Source organism: Coregonus lavaretus (genome assembly GCF_964263955.1).
Source record: "Coregonus lavaretus genome assembly, chromosome: 3".
Taxonomy (NCBI): domain Eukaryota; kingdom Metazoa; phylum Chordata; class Actinopteri; order Salmoniformes; family Salmonidae; genus Coregonus; species Coregonus lavaretus.
The window spans coordinates 39,993,756-40,014,724 of NC_139990.1; the positions used below are offsets into that span (position 1 = coordinate 39,993,756).

The 20,969-nt window shown below is 43.0% G+C and overlaps 2 protein-coding genes across 2 annotated transcripts in view; one reads left to right on the forward strand and one right to left on the reverse strand.

The window, feature by feature from the left end:
• The window catches only part of cdkal1 (CDK5 regulatory subunit associated protein 1-like 1), a 993,836-nt gene that overhangs the window by 346,824 nt on the left and 626,043 nt on the right, over positions 1 to 20,969 (forward strand). The window lies entirely within an intron of this gene.
• LOC311126405 (transcription factor SOX-4-like) lies at positions 10,428 to 14,144 on the reverse strand. The gene has a single exon (XM_084158514.1). The coding sequence runs from the start codon at positions 13,634 to 13,636 to the stop codon at positions 12,506 to 12,508; it is 1,131 nt and encodes a 376-aa protein (XP_084014640.1). The 5' UTR covers positions 13,637 to 14,144; the 3' UTR covers positions 10,428 to 12,505.

The following is a 20,969-nucleotide window of genomic DNA, read 5'->3' on the forward strand; positions in this document are numbered from 1 at the left end:
ACGTACACACACAGGTACACACACACACACACACGCAAGCTGAACATCCTCAGTTATCTCCTTACCACAGGCACACAGAAGGAAAACTAAGCCTGATGTGTTTTACAGACCGCAGAGACTCACTCTGCTCTCAGAGGTAGTAGCTCTCACAACCATTGGTAATGCTGGCCCTAATGTACAGGAGAGAAATACGAGATTGAGAGAGAGAGAGAGAGAGAGAGAGAGAGAGAGAGAGAGAGAGAGAGAGAGAGAGAGAGAGAGAGACAGAGAGAGAGAGAGACAGAGAGAGAGCGAGAGAGAGAGAGAGAGAGAGAGAGAGAGAGAGAGAGAGAGAGAGAGAGAGAGAGAGAGAGAGAGAGAGAGAGAGAGAGAGAGAGAGAGAGAGAGAGAGAGAGAGAGAGAGAGAGAGAGAGAGAGAGAGAGAGAGAGATGCTGAGGCAGAATTATGAGGCACAGCACAGCCCACTGTATGAGGTGAGGTAAGATGACATCATGGTATGGCCACTACTCCACTGTGAGCTTATTGGCACCTGCTCAGAGGTGTCTGTTAATAGATAGACCGCATGTGGTTAATTTCTACTCTGCAGTCTGCAGTGCACTCCATGACAGTCTCCTGACATGGCTCCTAGGGTTCAGGCTCTGTGGGTGGATGAATCAAAATGGAACAACCATCACCGAAGGATAACATTAGGTTATTTGAAGTGGTTAATTTCATCATTTGTATTGACTGTGATAGAGGATCCAATTCACTAAAAGGCATAAAACAGGGAATATTTTTCAAAATAAATGTTAATCATAGGCCTTTTCAAAAATGCTATCTATTTTATTTAATCTTAAAAAGGACAAAAATCCCCAACGACATTTACTACAGGCAGAAGCTGCAACGGCAATAGCCTTATAACCGGCATGTGCTTCAATGAGCCTTTTCTCCCTCTCTATCGCAATGCAGTCTAGCAAAAATGTGATACTCCTGCCTACTGCTATGGCAACATGGTGTGTCCATGTGTGGTTCAATGCGCGCGGCAGGGGGCGGGGGTCTTGTGCCCGGATGCTGTGAAGAGCCCCCCTCGCGCATTTTCATTGGCTCTCAATGACATCATTGAGGATGAGGGTTGTATAGTGAGGTAACTTCTTCCTCTCTCTCTTTCTCTCTCTAGGCGAATTGTCTTTCCAAACTTGAGTGGATAATAAATGTAATAACGTCATCTATAAATGGCAGCAATATGAACAGATGCGTGTGAATCAGACGATGTAATCATACACATGGCCCTCAATGCGCTACGTCATCGTTCAATCCCCCCCTCCCCACACATTTCAGGGACGCTGTCCAGCTTCAGCCTTGCTGAAAAATATAGTTCACCGGCTAATCATTTTACTGGCCTTCTTCACGTGTCCTTATAAATACAGACAACACCCTGGTTTGAAAACAAATTCTAACTTTATCAACTTAACTATGCAATTTGAATAGAAAATAAATATATACAACATTTAATAAAATCCATGTAATAACGTTCTAAACACCACCAGGTCTAAACCAACTACATCAATTTACGCACTGCAATTCTGAAATACGCCCTGCAACTCTGAAATATGCACTGCAACTCTGAAATATGCACTGCAACTCTGAAATATGAAATTCAACTCTGAAATATGCATTTCAACTCTGAAAAACGCACTGCAAGCGCAACTTAGTTTTAGGATAAATGTGGTGCACCAAGTTGGGAAACAAGCGTCACTCCACAAGTCTTCCCTGATGAAATCGCTGTGGAAGCGGGGTAACCTACCCATGTTGTCCTTGAGGGTCCGACGAGACGCCTATCCAATTTAGAGGGCCATTGTTGTGATGTGCGCCGGCAGATATAATCCAATTCCGATTCCACTAGTTTCAGAATTCCAAAAGTAGTCCGGTAAAGGTCGCCGGTAAATCCACCACAGTGTAGATGGTTATTCAAAGGACCTGCAGCTAAAATCCTGTTGTGAAGGTACCGCTTCAAGGAACTTTTCCAATTTAGGCCTCCCGGAAAAAAAAAAAAAAAAGCATTTCAAATAAAACAGGTTTCAACCCACCTGAGGATAGCAGAGGAAAATCAAATTTATTGAGGCCCTCTGTGTTATTAACAGTTTGGGCAGAGAAGAGAGTTTGAGGCGATAGAAAAGTTTGTGATAAACACTGGCAGACATCTTTTTGTTCGTTTATTTTACAGTCCAGCAAAGTGGTCGATGAAGCGGATGCAATAGGCTAACTAAAATGCATCATGGCGCCTGCAAACTATACTGTCGTATTTATTTAGATAATCCTCAACAAGTTCAATACACATTTATTTTTAAAACGTTATTCAGTGTTTTATAATGAGTGTAGATGAACGAACACATGCTACATGTTAACGATGTGTAACCTGAGCATTGCCCATCAAATTAGAACAAAAGTTTGCATGGTTTCACAAAAAGGTTGTTGGAATATTCGTTTTGCAACTTGAGGTGTAAAACATTAATTTAGACTAGAAGATTAAAGCATTTTTGAAGAACCCAATATGATAAAAAAAAATCTACAGATTTGCTCTATTCTATGGATGCTCAAAAAAGAGAGACGTTCGTATGAATTTGCATCCATAAATGTGTCTTTTACCCCCTTCATGACCACTTGTAAAAGGCATTTAAACCACCGCAGGCAATTATTTCCAATAGTTTATCGCTTTTATAAAGTCAAATAGGCCTATGTTTTTTTTTTTCTTCTTCTTTCTTTTTGCATTCTTGTATTCGCTCCTTTTGGACGTATGGAACAGAACAAAGGGGACGTAACAAAGGAGTGTACACCGACTCACTGTGCTGTGCCATATACCTGTTGCTCAAAGCTCACTCCCAAAACTACCAGGACTTAGTCCGCCTTTATACGTTGTCGCGTTCTGGAATCATAATAGAAGACTGTAAAATGTTCCATTTAGTCTTATTTCAGCTATTAGGATTGTCTAAAATCAAGAAGCACCTGATTGTATTGTTCGTAACTCTTCACAAAAAAGTGTTCATATCACTCTCAACTTCACAATGTAATTATTTATATGAATAGGCCTACGAATTTGTATTCAAAAGTGTATTTTATCCAAACATTTATTAGTAAAAGTAAGTTTCGTCGTCACGCGTAATTCTCTGCCAACTTCCCTCACCATCCAACTTTTTGACAGCTTTGTCTCCTTCAGACCATCCCTTGAGGTAAAACACCACAAACTTCGATTCGTATTTCTTTTATATGTTAATATATACGAGTTATTTAGGAAGATTATAAGGTACATTTAAAAGCATCCATGCTCTCCCTCTCCAGCCTCCGCGCTGCATCAGACAAAGGAACGCTCCTCTCCGCTTTGTGCTCTCAACTTTGCGAGCTGACGCACCAACTATCAGCAACTTTTTATTGGAATTAAATCTACAAAAATCAAATCAAAGACAACACATAGCATAACATTCACTTTAAACCCACTTACCTTTTTGCATTTCCTATGTTCGTGGAGGTCGTCGTTGCGTTTGAAAAAGTTTAAAAGTGCATATTTGGGTTGTGTTGTTGGCGCTCTTTGTCTGCACGTGTGAAGGGGATTCTTGGCCGCGCCTTGTTCATTTCAGTTTCAGTCCCGCCCTCTAAATAGAACTAAACAACAACAAAGGAAGGAATATCATAGGTACACTATATTCATAGGATAAGCACTAACAACATATTACTAAATTATTATTTGATTGATTTTCCATTTATTTTACGGTATATTTCCATATAAACCGTTACTTCGGTAACTCTTTGTCCAGAGACCTCTCTGTCTGTCCCTGTCTGGCTATCCCTCTCCCACATCAATTACGGACAACTCTGATGACTGATATAACTGGACATTTTATAACAGCTTTAATATGGACTTGTTGTCTTTATATCATTCAAATAAAATGAATACACTTTCTAACAATAGAGAAGTTGAGAGAGATTATAAGGCTTAGTTGGTTAGCTTATAAAGCTTTATTAACGTATATTCTGAATAAGGACAGAAAAAAATTGAATAACAATTTGGAACTTCTAGACCTCAAAGAGTGGATTAAATGCTTTTATGAAAGATAATAGTTATATTATAAAATACATATTTTTAAATAATTCAACTATTGATCTACAAAGCCTTACATTGTCCTGTCCTTGTGCAGAGCTTCCAATATTCACCCTCAACATTCTTACTTTTAGGAATATATTACATACAAACTGTGAAATACATTTGTACATTTTAATCATTTAGCAGACACTCTTATCAAGGGTTATCAAGGGTTATCAATTAGGGTTAAGTGCCTTGCTCAAGGGCACTTTGACCGATTATTCACCTAGTCAGCTCGGGATTAGAACTAGTGACCTTTCCATTACTGGCCAAACGCTCTTAACCACTAGGATACCTGCCACCCTAATAAATTCAAAGCATTCCATTATAATCAGCACTATGCACTCAATTGATTTTACTTTGTATTTCCTGTTGAGACTAAACAAGTATTCAGAGAAGAACATAATAAGCATCATGAATCTTTAACCTGAACTTGAATTTGGACAGCAGAAAAAGATCACCCGCGGTGTAACAAGTCAGTAGTCTGAAAAGATCGCCCCCATGGTGTAACAAGCCAGTAGTCTGAAAAGATCACCCGCTGTGTAACAAGCCAGTAGTCTGAAAAGATCACCCGCTGTATAATAAGCCAGTAGTCTGAAAAGATCACCCGCAGTGTAACAAGTCAGTAGTCTGAAAAGATTGCCCGCGGTGTAACAAGTCAGTAGTCTGAAAAGATCACCTGGTGTGTAACAAGCCAGTAGCCTGAAAAGATCACCCACAGTGTAGCAAGGCAGTAGTCTGAAAAGATCACCCGCTGTGTAAGAAGCCAGCAGTCTGAAAAGATCACCCGCAGTGTAACAAGTCAGTAGTCTGAAAAGATCAACCGCGGTGTAACAAGTCAGTAGTCTGAAAAGATCACCCGCTGTATAATAAGCCAGTAGTCTGACAAGATCACCCGTGGTGTAACAAGTCAGTAGTCTGAAAAGATCACCCGCGGTGTAACAAGTCAGTAGTCTGAAAAGATCGCCCGCTGTGTAACAAGTCAGTAGTTTTAAAAGATCACCCGCGGTGTAACAAGCCAGTAGTCTGAAAAGATTGCCCGCGGTGTAACAAGTCAGTAGTCTGAAAAGATTGCCCGCGGTGTAACAAGTCAGTAGTCTGAAAAGATCACCTGGTGTGTAACAAGCCAGTAGCCTGAAAAGATCACCCACGGTGTAGCAAGGCAGTAGTCTGAAAATATCACCCGCTCTGTAAGAAGCCAGCAGTCTGAAAAGATCACCTGCGGTGGAACAAGCCAGTAGTCTGAAAAGATAACCTGCGGTGTAACAAGACATTAGACTGAAAAGATCACCCGCTGTGTAACAAGCCAGTAGTCTGAAAAGATCACCCGCGGTGTAACAAGCCAGTAGTCTGAAAATATCACCCACGGTGTAACAAGCCAGTAGTCTGAAAAGATCACCCGCTGTGTAAAAAGTCAGTAGTATGAAAATATCACCCACGGTGTAACAAGTCAGTAGTCTGAAAAGATCACCCGCGGTGTAACAAGTCAGTAGTCTGAAAAGATCGCCCATGGTGTAACAAGCCAGTAGTCTGAAAAGATCACCCGCGGTGTAACAAGCCAGTAGTCTGAAAAGATCACCCGCTGTATAATAAGCCAGTAGTCTGAAAAGATCACCCACAGTGTAACAAGTCAGTAGTCTGAAAAGATTGCCCGCGGTGTAACAAGTCAGTAGTCTGAAAAGATCGCCCGCTGTGTAACAAGTCAGTAGTTTGAAAAGATCACCCGCGGTGTAACAAGTCAGTAGTCTGAAAAGATAGCCCGCGGTGTAACAAGTCAGTAGTCTGAAAAGATCGCCCGCGGTGTAACAAGTCAGTAGTCTGAAAAGATCACCTGGTGTGTAACAAGCCAGTAGCCTGAAAAGATCACCCACGGTGTAGCAAGGCAGTAGTCTGAAAAGATCACCCGCTGTGTAAGAAGCCAGCAGTCTGAAAAGATCACCTGCGGTGGAACAAGCCAGTAGTCTGAAAAGATAACCTGCGGTGTAACAAGACATTAGACTGAAAAGATCACCCGCTGTGTAACAAGCCAGTAGTCTGAAAAGATCACCCGCGGTGTAACAAGCCAGTAGTCTGAAAATATCACCCACGGTGTAACAAGCCAGTAGTCTGAAAAGATCACCCGCTGTGTAAAAAGTCAGTAGTATGAAAATATCACCCACGGTGTAACAAGTCAGTAGTCTGAAAAGATCACCCGCGGTGTAACAAGTCAGTAGTCTGAAAAGATCGCCCATTGTGTAACAAGCCAGTAGTCTGAAAAGATCACCCGCGGTGTAACAAGCCAGTAGTCTGAAAAGATCACCCGCTGTATAATAAGCCAGTAGTCTGAAAAGATCACCCACAGTGTAACAAGTCAGTAGTCTGAAAAGATTGCCCGCGGTGTAACAAGTCAGTAGTCTGAAAAGATCGCCCGCTGTGTAACAAGTCAGTAGTTTGAAAAGATCACCCGCGGTGTAACAAGTCAGTAGTCTGAAAAGATTGCCCGCGGTGTAACAAGTCAGTAGTCTGAAAAGATCGCCCGCGGTGTAACAAGTCAGTAGTCTGAAAAGATCACCTGGTGTGTAACAAGCCAGTAGCCTGAAAAGATCACCCACGGTGTAGCAAGGCAGTAGTCTGAAAAGATCACCCGCTGTGTAAGAAGCCAGCAGTCTGAAAAGATCACCTGCGGTGGAACAAGCCAGTAGTCTGAAAAGATAACCTGCGGTGTAACAAGACATTAGACTGAAAAGATCACCCGCTGTGTAACAAGCCAGTAGTCTGAAAAGATCACCCGCGGTGTAACAAGCCAGTAGTCTGAAAATATCACCCACGGTGTAACAAGCCAGTAGTCTGAAAAGATCACCCGCTGTGTAAAAAGTCAGTAGTATGAAAAGATAACCCACGGTGTAACAAGCCAGTAGTCTGAAAAAATCACCTGCTGTGTAACAAGCCAGTAGTCTGAAAAAATCACCCGCTGTGGAACAAGCCAGTAGTCTGAAAAGATCACCCGCTGTGTAACAAGCCAGTAGTCTGAAAAGCATGTTCTTTGTTCTGAGCTGCCTTCCAGCATAACCTGTGAGGTTCCATCTGCTTTTGGTTCAGTTATCATTTTTACGTTTTTCCAGGACAAGACAGTAATTCCATCAAACATTGAATCATATTGTATCTTTAAAGGGACCTAAGTACAGTACCTATTGTATGTCTGTGGTATGGGACAGATACATAGGGATACAGACAGATAGCTGTAAGGTACCAGCGGAGCATGGTCATTTGGGCAGGGACACACATTTGGAGGGATAGACAGTCCATTGTAGTTCTGCTCTCCCCTTGACTGGACTACAAGTTCCAGAGGCCAGCAGAGGGCATGGAAAAACTCAACCCACAGAGTGCAAATGGCACCCTATTTCCTTTAAAGTGCACCACTGGTATAGATAGACACAGTCTGGCTGGTGTATCTAGAGGTTGGTATAGATAGACACAGTCTGGCTGGTGTATCTAGAGGTATAGATAGACACAGTCTGGCTGGTGTATCTAGAGGTTGGTATAGATAGACACAGTCTGGCTGGTGTATCTAGAGGTATAGATAGACACAGTCTGGCTGGTGTATCTAGAGGTATAGATAGACACAGTCTGGCTGGTGTATCTAGAGGTATAGATAGACACAGTCTGGCTGGTGTATCTAGAGGTATAGATAGACACAGTCTGGCTGGTGTATCTAGAGGTTGGTATAGATAGACACAGTCTGGCTGGTGTATCTAGAGGTTGGTATAGACACAGTCTGGCTGGTGTATCTAGAGGTTGGTTTAGATAGACACAGTCTGGCTGGTGTATCTAGAGGTATAGAAAGACACAGTCTGGCTGGTGTATCTAGAGGTATAGATAGACACAGTCTGGCTGGTGTATCTAGAGGTTGGTTTAGATAGACACAGTCTGGCTGGTGTATCTAGAGGTATAGATAGACACAGTCTGGCTGGTGTATCTAGAGGTTGGTTTAGATAGACACAGTCTGGCTGGTGTATCTAGAGGTATAGAAAGACACAGTCTGGCTGGTGTATCTAGAGGTTGGTTTAGATAGACACAGTCTGGCTGGTGTATCTAGAGGTATAGATAGACACAGTCTGGCTGGTGTATCTAGAGGTATAGATAGACACAGTCTGGCTGGTGTATCTAGAGGTTGGTTTAGATAGACACAGTCTGGCTGGTGTATCTAGAGGTAGAGATAGACACAGTCTGGCTGGTGTATCTAGAGGTATAGATAGACACAGTCTGGCTGGTGTATCTAGAGGTTGGTATAGACACAGTCTGGCTGGTGTATCTAGAGGTTGGTTTAGATAGACACAGTCTGGCTGGTGTATCTAGAGGTATAGATAGACACAGTCTGGCTGGTGTATCTAGAGGTTGGTTTAGATAGACACAGTCTGGCTGGTGTTTCTAGAGGTTGGTAGAAATAGACTGGAGAGGCATATGGAGGTGGATGCGTTCTGTTTGCAGTAGAAAATATAACATATTGAAGGCAAAGTATGCATTTTCTTTCTATTTACATAAGTACAGTACTTTCGGTGTGAGTAAGGTGAGGTGGATCGATTGACAGACGTCAACAAATCATCATAACAAAAAAAATAAAAAATGCAATGCTCTGTCTATTTCTTCATTGTAGGCCACTCATAGTATTAGTGAGTGCATGGGTGCTGGTTGACACTTGTTACCTGAAAGGAAGCCTCACAAGGTTACTGCAGTTTGCAACCAGAGTGGTGTTGAAACACACAGCTTTGGCTTTGGACCTATGAAGGAGCAGGTGCAGAGAGTACAGTAAACACACCCACTCAGACCCTAACTGACAATCCAATTCAAGACAATTTAATACAGTTCCTTTTCTATACAAATCCCCCCTTACTCCCAGTATCCAGTGATTTCCACAGTATCATTTATCTACTCTCACTAGCCAGGCAGGCAGGCCAGCAGTCTTGTCTCGCCTCGCCTCCTCTCCTCTCTCTCTCAGCCTGACACCCTTCCCTTCCCCCAAAGAGAGGAGAGGAGGTAGCTTGGGCTCTAGCCCCCACCCCCCCTTCTGGGTTTTTACTGGGGCCACTGCCTTCATACGCCTCCCTCTCTGTAATCAGCTGAGCGGAAAGGGGGCTACAGCAGGGTAGGTGTAAGAGAGCAGCACTAACTTCTACTATCAGGTTAGATAATAGTATGGTTCTTAGAAGGATTAGACTACAGAATGGAGAGGGAGTGTTTCAAGGTTTTAGTCCTAAAACGACTATATTGTCTCTATTCCAATGTACATACTGGCATACCACTTCGTACGAAGCAATGTATTGGAGTGTACGTTCTAGTTAGGATGCTAGAACTCAACACAACGTGTAAGTGCGTGGTTAGTATAGTACTAAACAGCAGGTTAGAAAACTGAGAGCGAGTGTTGTGTTCACAGACAGGGCCTGGGCCTGTTTTCACAGTCTCAGAGAAGGAGTTCTGATCTAGGATCAGGCCCCCCCCCACTGTCCATGTCATCTTATTAATTATGATCTAAAAGGTCAAACTGATCCCATATCAGCGCTCCTACTCTGAGACTCTTGAACGTGAATACAGGCCCAGCCTGTCTGCTGGGTTGGATGTCTCATCCTGCATGTAGCTAGCCAGTCAGCCCCATCCCCCCATGCACTGACACGCTGTGCTGTCTGGGGAAGGGGGAGGGGAGCCACTGTCTGGGAGACAGACGTGGAGCTAGGAAGTGAATACATGCCGACTGCTGAATATCATAACCCTTGTCATACCACTACAATATCACCTCCCATGCGTCGTAAGGAGACATTTGTTTGTTGATAGCTAGGCTAGATATTCATACTATGGACTGATGTTATAGAGACCAAATAAAAAGGTATTTATCTATTTTATCTATTTCTGATACAGTATGTCTGTGAGCGTGTATGAAGTGTCTTTGGTCTCCCATGTTATCACTCACTCACCATATAAACCATCATGGAGAACCACAGTCTGCCAATAAGACCTTGCACCCTAGTCTGTTAATCCTTACTCGGACCAGTGGACAGTACACCATTTTCACTCCCTAAAGGAGCGCTTCTGGTGTACCTAATAGCTTTTGTATACATTATTTGTACTTTGAGTGTACAGTAATGTACCCCTGTTGTCATGGTTTAAAGCAGCATCCCTATACAGGTACAACATGGAGGAGGGCTATGTTTCTGTTCAGTACAGTTTAACAATGATTGTATACTGTAAACACCAAGTGTACATTAAAGTTGTGTTTTCATTCAAAGGAGCACTTGTAAACATCTATAGATCAGAACAGAATGAGTCGACAGAGAGGAGGGGTATGTTTCAGTTCCAGCTGATTTTTATTTCCTTCTTGAAAAAGTTATGTACAGAATTATCAACAATCTGACAGGCAGTGAATTGACACGATTGGCTGGCATGAGTTTTTCCCCCCCCCACTCAAAACTTTTGTTATGGCATGACTAGACAAAACGATATTCTACACAGCATATTGCACAGAATGGGATGAAAATAAAAGTTAATATATTTAAAACGGTATATATAAAAAATCCTGAACAACCACCTTAAACGCAAGTAAAGATGTATAAAGAGGTCAGTTCTAGTGCCTGTCATGGTATAGCTTAACAACACATAAACACACAATCTTTTTGCTTATGATACAGTCAAATGTACAAAGATGTTTTCACGTTTTCCTAATTTTCTTATATTTTTTTAAAAACACAACAGCTATAACCTGAATCTGAAATACAAATGCTATTCACCATGCCATAAGATACTAAAACAATTAGCTAGAGTTAGCCAACAAGTAGAAAAGATTACATATTGAAATACAATGAGAAACGCAGTAGGCCTACATAATTGTTGTTGCGGAACTCAAATCCGCAATTTGAATACGCTTTTTTATGATTTTATATCCTTCCATCCAGTGGTTTACACCGAATGTCGATATAAAAATTAAAAAAACGCGGGAAAAAATTGTTACTTTAAAGCTACAATCTTTCTTTATTAGGCAAGATTCTAAAACGAAATGCAGAAGTGCGGCTGCTGAAAATACTTGGTGTGTTGAAGCACATGTTCACAGGGGTATTGAAAAATGTGATAGTGTGTCTTTAAGAAGCCTGCAGATTGATACTGTAAACATGGACAGGAGGCCGATTCATGAGATAACCGGCCACCTGGATCTTTCAAATTAGGAAATCCAAACAGCGATATACACCGATTGACACCCCCTTGATATATATCTGTACAAAAATACACTGACAAAATAATCAAACGTTTCCTCTCTTTAAGTGTCAAAAGTCTACATTTAAATATAAAAAATCAAAAGTGAAAAGTCTAGCCCTTCTTTCGGTGAAGGAAACAGACGGTGAGGGAAAACATCATGATAAGACCAGTACAAGAAAACAACTAAAATAATTAAGTCGAAAATGTTTTGGCCAGTATATAAATACATCATATAAAAATGTCATCTGAATAAAAGAACAAAAGAAAAATCGAGGATGAAAAAAAAAAAAAAAAAAATCGGTGAGATTTTCTCTATACATAACATCTGAAAAACATAAAATAATTTTGGTCCTGAATCGTAGAGAAGTGTATAAAGTTCAGCACAGATTGGAGTTGCGTTTGAATCCTGAAGTTAATAATTAAATTAGCTGGTGATTTTTTTGTTGTTGTTCCTTTTAGGTAGAAAGGAATCAAACATAGCGCCATCTATATTTAAATAACCCTAACACTAGTTTCAACTGTTCGGCAGTCTTACATACATCTCAGTAAAAGAGAGGACAGGTAACATCATGCGTTTATCTTTTAAAAAAGGTTTGACTTTTAGGTCAACTACCCACCTGGTTCATAAATCCATCTGCCTCGATGACAAAAAAAAACTGTCCCGACAGCCAGCCTATATCTGTACCTCTGTAAGTCTTATGAAGTTCACTTGGCGATCATACAAAGTTTCTCAAATGTCCCTTTTAAGTAACTAACATTGATTAAAGTATAGCTGACCTAAGCCCGCCCTCATCATATATTCGTGCAAATCAATCACAGTTTTCCAGTTCTGATCGAGTGTTTCTTTCAATAGGACCTCGATCACTCCTACTCAGGGCGCAACAATATCTTCCTCTTCCGCTCCAGTCGAGGCAATACTTCAGCTTCTGCTTACTTGTAGCCATGTCTCATAATAACAGTCGACAGTTGATCCTTGAAATAAAAAGCAAGTTATTCTCTCGCTTTGTTCAACAGTTAGCGCTTGGGGCTTGCCGTCTCTTTCTCGGCGGGAGGGACACTTGGTAGGTTACGGTATGACACAAAATCACTTTACCGGAATCCCTTTTTTTGCTCAGTATAGTTAGACAACAACATTTCCTGCTTGTGGATCTCTCGTTCTCTATTTTTCTCGCTCAATACGTGAACACCAAATTAGAAATGGTCGACTCTAGCCAGTCTCCTGAAATCATCTCGCTCACCTCTGGGGTGCAGTAGTCGGGAAACTCAAAGTGAGAACCGGAACCCGACTCGAAATTAAAATCCAAGTCTCTGTCCAAAACCGAGGACCCAAAGCTTCCCAGCGACATGCTGTCAAAACCAGGGCTAGGGTTAATGTCCAGTAGATCATCCTCAAACTCCTCGTCCGATGAAGAGGATTGGGAGGAGGACGAGGAGTGAGAAGCGGAGGGAGTAGGGGAGGACGCCCGCATGCTGGTGTAGTCTTCCGAGGCGCTGGAGGGAGACTCGCCGCCCTCCCTGCTGCTGGCTGCGGCGTCCTCGTACAGGCTGAGGGGTTCGCTGGATTCCGCGGAGCTGCTGAGCGTAGGGCTGGCGGGCACCGCTGCTGAAGACGCGCTCACACTGGGGCTCAGGCTGCCGCCCCCGAACACATACACCCGCTTCTTTTTGTCCGGTATTTGTTTGGCAGCAGAAACAGACTTGGATTTGTAAAGAGAATGGTGATCTGTGCCGATAACTTGTTCTGGGTATGATGGTGTTTTGGTGCTGTTCCCAAAAACTATCTTATGAGGTTTGCTGGATGATTTTGAGCCACTCTTTTTAGAAGATGGTTTCATGCTGGTGTTACAGTTGCTACCGCTGATCTTTCCCTCCTTCTCGCCCGGTTTGGAGCTGCTGGACTTCACCTTCTTTCTGGGCCGGTACTTGTAGTCCGGGTAGTCCGCCATGTGCTTGAGTCTGAGCCGCTCCGCCTCTCGTATGAAGGGGATCTTGTCGCAGTCTTTCAGCAGCTTCCAGCGTTTGCCCAGTCTCTTGGATATCTCTGCGTTATGCATGTCCGGCGACTGCTCCATAATTTTACGCCTTTCAATCTGTGACCACACCATGAAAGCGTTCATCGGCCTCTTGATGTGACCGGTGGGTGTTTTGCACCAAGCGGGGTTCAGTTTACCTTCCCCCGCGGAAGAAGCCGTGGAGCCGGGGCTCGGGGAGGAAGCCATGTCCAGATCCATAGCTCCGGAATCGGACGACTCTCCCGCGAACACCGCCTCGGAGCTCTCCACGTTACTTGTCTTCTGTACCATGGTTATGAGAGGGCGCCTGCTTGCTCTCCAGTTCAGTTCCACACGGTAGGTTTATTTAAAAAAGAAAAGTCAGTTGTTGTTTTTTTACAGTTCTAGCTGGCTGTGTGAATAGAAGTCAGTCCTGAGATGTGCCGAACCGGAGCCACAGGAATCTGTAGGTAGCCGTTAAAAATGCTGGATGTGTTCAAAGTAATTTTTCGAGTCTCTGTATTATGATACAGAACTGACCGTGTAAAACGGTCCCCGTTTCCACTCTGTCCTCCTCCGACAATGCTTTATGTAGCCTAAGCTATTCAACCCTAGCAGTCGTGTAGGACTTAAACTTGTGCGGTGTAAGCAGCTGAAAACAAACTGAGTGTCTGTGTGAGCGCACTGACACTGAAAATGTTCCAAGTTTCTGAAGTAAGGTAACTCTTTTTCTGCATAGCTTTTCTTTCCGAGCACCATGCGGGAAGAAGCTTGTTTCACTAGAACTAGGGTCCTCCTTCCATCTGCGCTCTCTGTAACTTTCAGCAGCCTCTAATTTCTCCCCGTGCAGTTTTATCCTTTTCCAAAGATATAATGGCGATACAATTCAGCCAATCCAAGGCTGTCTCTACCCTGCCTAGTGCCAAAACCACGCCCAGTTTCTTCTCATTGGTCCAAAAAGGAATCTAATAATAATCAGCGCGTGCAATGAGGAGCTTTATGTCTGACCTCATTCCAGTATACACGAAAAACTTCGTTTTAAAGAGACACACTTACGTTATGGACTTTTTCTACCCCAGCCAGCCATACGTATATCATTAAGTTATTGCTGTATGTATGGGAACCAGTCTAATGCGATGTATCATATGGAATCATATCATTCAGAGTAGAATAGGCCTACTGCTGCATAAGGGGGAGGCATGGAACAACTTGTTAACCCTGTTTGGACTATAATGATCTATTATGATATAGTGCTAATGGTTGTGAGGATATATGAATAGGCTCTAGCAAATATTTATGTATGAGTTATGATACTAATTTATGATATGATAATAACATATCATAGTTTAGCCTGCTATAATTCAGAGGTGTAATATGATGTTTATAACAAGAGTCATTTGTATTTAATGATATACATATATTTTTTATAACCCTACAGGTTCGTCAGGTTCATAACAATAATAAACAAGGCATAATACGTCATTCAACAGTTCAGCGAGTCTCATTTATTTCCAGCGGGAGCGCATTCAGCGCAAGCTCGGCTCGCAAACACGGAAATGTCTAGACACATGCATGAGGACTCCTCAGTTTAGCTGTTGGACTGGGTGAGAAGAGATTCTTCAGCAGCAGGCTCCACTTTCACCAGGCTGACTCCGAGAGAGGGCGGTCCTTTGTCACGTTACGCACGCCCCGCGCTCGCTGCTGTAGTGTGCAGAGAGGAGAGAGGAGAGAGGTCGAGGCAGTAGAGGTACAAACATGCAAGTTGAGACTACACGGTACACTTCGTTTTATAGATAAAAATGGCCACGGTAGACCGGAGAGCGTACTAATAAGACACACTTGAGAGAAAGCGCTTTTACGCATGGTATGAGCACTTTTGCGCGTGCACATTGAGTGGAACAAAACACAACATTTCATGAACACACAATATTCTGAGTTCTCACATTTACTCCTAGAATAGAAAGATATTATAATGACTTGAAACATCACCTCCAGTAGCCTATGTTGCAAATGTTTTGATATTACACTGGTATTAAGCACACGGCGAATATCACAAAACAGTCAAATTCACTTCTGAGCAACAGCGATGCGTGTTGTGTGTGTCACTAGATGGCAGAGCGGAGCTAAATGACAGAGTTAGCTCCTATGAAAGGATTTAGACACAGATCCACTCCAGACCTTGCATATGTGGGAGGGCGAATTACATAATGTTACTCAGTCAGACACTCAGCCAGTCATTCGAACATTGTTTTGCTGCACAGTCAGTAACTACTGCAAGTGTTTGTAATTCTGATCACCATTCCGACTCTGCCAAGGGCCAATCAAGTGACATTCATTCAGGTATTACAGGTAGGCTATCAACCTCAGCATGCTGAGCTGTTCTTTACAGGTAGGCTATCAACCTCAGCATGCTGTGCTGTTCTTTACAGGTAGGCTATCAACCTCAGCATGCTGAGCTGTTCTTTACAGGTAGGCTATCAACCTCAGCATGCTGTGCTGTTCTTTACAGGTAGGCTATCAACCTCAGCATGCTGAGCTGTTCTTTACAGGTAGGCTATCAACCTCAGCATGCTGAGCTGTTCTTTACAGGTAGGCTATCAACCTCAGCATGCTGAGCTGTTCTTTACAGGTAGGCTATCAACCTCAGCATGCTGAGCTGTTCTTTACAGGTAGGCTATCAACCTCAGCATGCTGTGCTGTTCTTTACAGGTAGGCTATCAACCTCAGCATGCTGAGCTGTTCTTTACAGGTAGGCTATCAACCTCAGCATGCTGAGCTGTTCTTTACAGGTAGGCTATCAACCTCAGCATGCTGTGCTGTTCTTTACAGGTAGGCTATCAACCTCAGCATGCTGAGCTGTTCTTTACAGGTAGGCTATCAACCTCAGCATGCTGAGCTGTTCTTTACAGGTAGGCTATCAACCTCAGCATGCTGAGCTGTTCTTTACAGGTAGGCTATCAACCTCAGCATGCTGAGCTGTTCTTTACAGGTAGGCTATCAACCTCAGCATGCTGAGCTGTTCTTTACAGGTAGGCTATCAACCTCAGCATGCTGAGCTGTTCTTTACAGGTAGGCTATCAACCTCAGCATGCTGTGCTGTTCTTTACAGGTAGGCTATCAACCTCAGCATGCTGAGCTGTTCTTTACAGGTAGGCTATCAACCTCAGCATGCTGAGCTGTTCTTTACAGGTAGGCTATCAACCTCAGCATGCTGAGCTGTTCTTTACAGGTAGGCTATCAACCTCAGCATGCTGTGCTGTTCTTTACAGGTAGGCTATCAACCTCAGCATGCTGAGCTGTTCTTTACAGGTAGGCTATCAACCTCAGCATGCTGAGCTGTTCTTTACAGGTAGGCTATCAACCTCCGCATGCTGAGCTGTTCTTTATAGGTAGGCTATCAACCTCAGCATGCTGAGCTGTTCTTTACAGGTAGGCTATCAACCTCAGCATGCTGTGCTGTTCTTTACATGTAGGCTATCAACCTCAGCATGCTGTGCTGTTCTTTACAGGTAGGCTATCAACCTCAGCATGCTGAGCTGTTCTTTACAGGTAGGCTATCAACCTCAGCATGCTGAGCTGTTCTTTACAGGTAGGCTATCAACCTCAGCATGCTGTGCTGTTCTTTACAGGTAGGCTATCAACCTCAGCATGCTGTGCTGTTCTTTACAGGTAGGCTATCAACCTCAGCATGCTGTGCTGTTCTTTACAGGTAGGCTATCAACCTCAGCATGCTGAGCTGTTCTTTACAGGTAGGCTATCAACAGCATGCTGAGCTGTTCTTTACAGGTAGGCTATCAACCTCAGCATGCTGAGCTGTTCTTTACAGGTAGGCTATCAACCTCAGCATGCTGAGCTGTTCTTTACAGGTAGGCTATCAACCTCAGCATGCTGAGCTGTTCTTTACAGGTAGGCTATCAACCTCAGCATGCTGAGCTGTTCTTTACAGGTAGGCTATCAACCTCAGCATGCTGAGCTGTTCTTTACAGGTAGGCTATCAACCTCAGCATGCTGAGCTGTTCTTTACAGGTAGGCTATCAACCTCAGCATGCTGAGCTGTTCTTTACAGGTAGGCTATCAACCTCAGCATGCTGTGCTGTTCTTTACATGTAGGCTATCAACCTCAGCATGCTGAGCTGTTCTTTACAGGTAGGCTATCAACCTCAGCATGCTGAGCTGTTCTTTACAGGTAGGCTATCAACCTCAGCATGCTGTGCTGTTCTTTACAGGTAGGCTATCAACCTCAGCATGCTGAGCTGTTCTTTACAGGTAGGCTATCAACCTCAGCATGCTGAGCTGTTCTTTACAGGTGGGCTATCAACCTCAGCATGCTGAGCTGTTCTTTACAGGTGGGCTATCAACCTCAGCATTCTGAGCTGTTCTTTACAGGTAGGCTATCAACCTCAGCATGCTGAGCTGTTCTTTACAGGTAGGCTATCAACCTCAGCATGCTGAGCTGTTCTTTACAGGTAGGCTATCAACCTCCGCATGCTGAGCTGTTCTTTATAGGTAGGCTATCAACCTCAGCATGCTGAGCTGTTCTTTACAGGTAGGCTATCAACCTCAGCATGCTGTGCTGTTCTTTACATGTAGGCTATCAACCTCAGCATGCTGAGCTGTTCTTTACAGGTAGGCTATCAACAGAATGCTGAGCTGTTCTTTACAGGTAGGCTATCAACCTCAGCATGCTGAGCTGTTCTTTACAGGTAGGCTATCAACAGCATGCTGAGCTGTTCTTTACAGGTAGGCTATCAACCTCAGCATGCTGAGCTGTTCTTTACAGGTAGGCTATCAACCTCAGCATGCTGTGCTGTTCTTTACAGGTAGGCTATCAACCTCAGCATGCTGAGCTGTTCTTTACAGGTAGGCTATCAACCTCAGCATGCTGAGCTGTTCTTTACAGGTAGGCTATCAACCTCAGCATGCTGAGCTGTTCTTTACAGGTAGGCTATCAACCTCAGCATGCTGTGCTGTTCTTTACAGGTAGGCTATCAACCTCAGCATGCTGAGCTGTTCTTTACAGGTAGGCTATCAACCTCAGCATGCTGAGCTGTTCTTTACAGGTATGCTATCAACCTCAGCATGCTGAGCTGTTCTTTACAGGTAGGCTATCAACCTCAGCATGCTGAGCTGTTCTTTACAGGTAGGCTATCAACCTCAGCATGCTGAGCTGTTCTTTACAGGTAGGCTATCAACCTTAGCATGCTGAGCTGTTCTTTACAGGTAGGCTATCAACCTCAGCATGCTGAGCTGTTCTTTACAGGTAGGCTATCAACCTCAGCATGCTGAGCTGTTCTTTACAGGTAGGCTATCAACCTCAGCATGCTGTGCTGTTCTTTACAGGTAGGCTATCAACCTCAGCATGCTGAGCTGTTCTTTACAGGTAGGCTATCAACCTCAGCATGCTGAGCTGTTCTTTACAGGTAGGCTATCAACCTCAGCATGCTGAGCTGTTCTTTACAGGTAGGCTATCAACCTCAGCATGCTGTGCTGTTCTTTACAGGTAGGCTATCAACCTCAGCATGCTGTGCTGTTCTTTACAGGTAGGCTATCAACCTCAGCATGCTGAGCTGTTCTTTACAGGTAGGCTATCAACCTCAGCATGCTGAGCTGTTCTTTACAGGTAGGCTATCAACCTCAGCATGCTGAGCTGTTCTTTACAGTTAGGCCTATTACACACATAGTACACTAGCGCCCACCAAGTGAATGAAGCGTTACAAGGTGTAAAAAAAAAAAAAAGTCTGCGATTATAATAATTAAACTCAGTAGTAGCCTTAGACATAGATGCATGTCACTGAGCACAATTATGCTTAATACGGCCTGATATCTGTCCGCAGCCAAGTAAATCGAGTTAAAGCACCTGTAATTGCGCTCCAATTTGTGTGTTCATTGAGCATGACTGGAATGTAAATGGGGTAGCAACTCATAAACCGAAGAGCTCGACGCTTACCCAAAGAAATAGAATCTATAGAATTTAGAAAGGGCTTGAAACCTCGAACCCTGGCCATTTGACTGGTAAACTCATAAGGTAGCATGCACTTGTAAATCTACACCGTTCTATAGATATTATTTCTATGCGCTAAACCCGGCCTCCAAACCACGAAACCTAACCCATATTCTGCTCTTAATACAACATGATAACACTAATAGATGGAGACAGTGAAGACGAGGTCGGACTAGGGCTACAGCCCAGCACCTGGCTGAGTGGGTGTCGGGTTTTCTATCCACACCTTGACCAGATGGCTTGTGGCCGCATTGTTCCATTCACCATCAGAGGGAATTAAAATACTATTACGATTTGTTGTGTTTCTCTTGAAAAGCCGGGACCCTGTTTCAATAGTTTACCAGTGTTACGAGCAGATTTTTAAATGTTAATTGCTAATTTTTGTATGGTGCGTCTTGGAGCACACATTGGGTGGTGGGTGGGTGGACTGTAGAGTGTGGTGGATAAATCCTCTCTTTTTAAAGTTTGTGCGTGTGTGTGTGTGTGTGTGCGTATGCGATAGAGAGAGAAAGAGAGAGCGTCAATGCACGCGTCCGTGCGTGTGTATTTGAATAGAAATCTTCAATGCATTCAAACTTTCTTTTACAACTTTTGTTAATGTGTGCGCAGCTGCCACGCGAGTGCTTAGAATGGGTCGCGTGCCAGTCTAATCGCAACAGGTGTTCTGCGCAGCGAGCAGCGCTCCCTCTTCTCGTGTTCTCTGTTCTGGAAACTGTCAGTCCACTCGTCCAACAATAAATCTGAAGGTTTCCAAAGTCTTTAGCAACATTACAAGCAAGCAAGTTTATTTAAATAGCACAATTCATACATCGAAGCAATTAAATGTGCTTTACAAATATGTTTATCAAAAATAATGAAAACATCATAATTATAAAAATACAATAAAAAAACAAACATATAAAGATTAAAAATTAAAAATTAAAAATGGGATAAAAACATAGGAAGCTATAAGGCTAAACAGTGTGGTTACGTTTAAGTGCTCAGTCGTAGGCACGTTTGGGGCACATCTAAGATCTTTTGGTAGTTTATTCCAGTTGTGTACAGCATCAGTGCTAAACGCAGCTTCTCCATGTTTAGTTTGTGCTCTAGGCTCTACGAGCTGACCTGTGTTCATGGATCTAAGAGCCCTGCTCGGTTTATATTCTTCAAACATATCAGACATGTACTCGGGTCCTAAACCATTCAAAGATTTATAAACTAAAAGCACCACTTTGAAATCAAAGCAATGACAGTATATGAACATTGACTTATTCACCACTTTTATCTTTCATATTTATGATTTAATAGTCAATTATTTCATTTATTAGCCTACTTTCAAAAAATCTTGACCATTAATCTTTTTAAAAATGTGTATTAATCTTACATTTTTTATTAATCCTGACCAGTGTAGCCCGGATTCAATAACATACTCTTCACCTGCCTTGAATTCGTTTAGGTTTGACCACATTCATTTGTAACATTTATGTGTACAATACACTGAGAAAAGTTCAGCTCGGCATGTGCAGCCAATCAGCCGACGTCACTTCACGTATTGATGACATATGCACGGCCTGTGTAGCCATATGATTCGCCAGAAACATGCTTGATGATTTCTGATATGTTTATCTATATCACCAGATGGTTATATTGGATGGAATGCCGCTG

Bases quoted from the DNA above. Each gene is read 5' to 3' on its own strand.
- LOC311126405 (XM_084158514.1), bottom strand. From the start codon at position 13,636: ATGGTACAGAAGACAAGTAACGTGGAGAGCTCCGAGGCGGTGTTCGCG.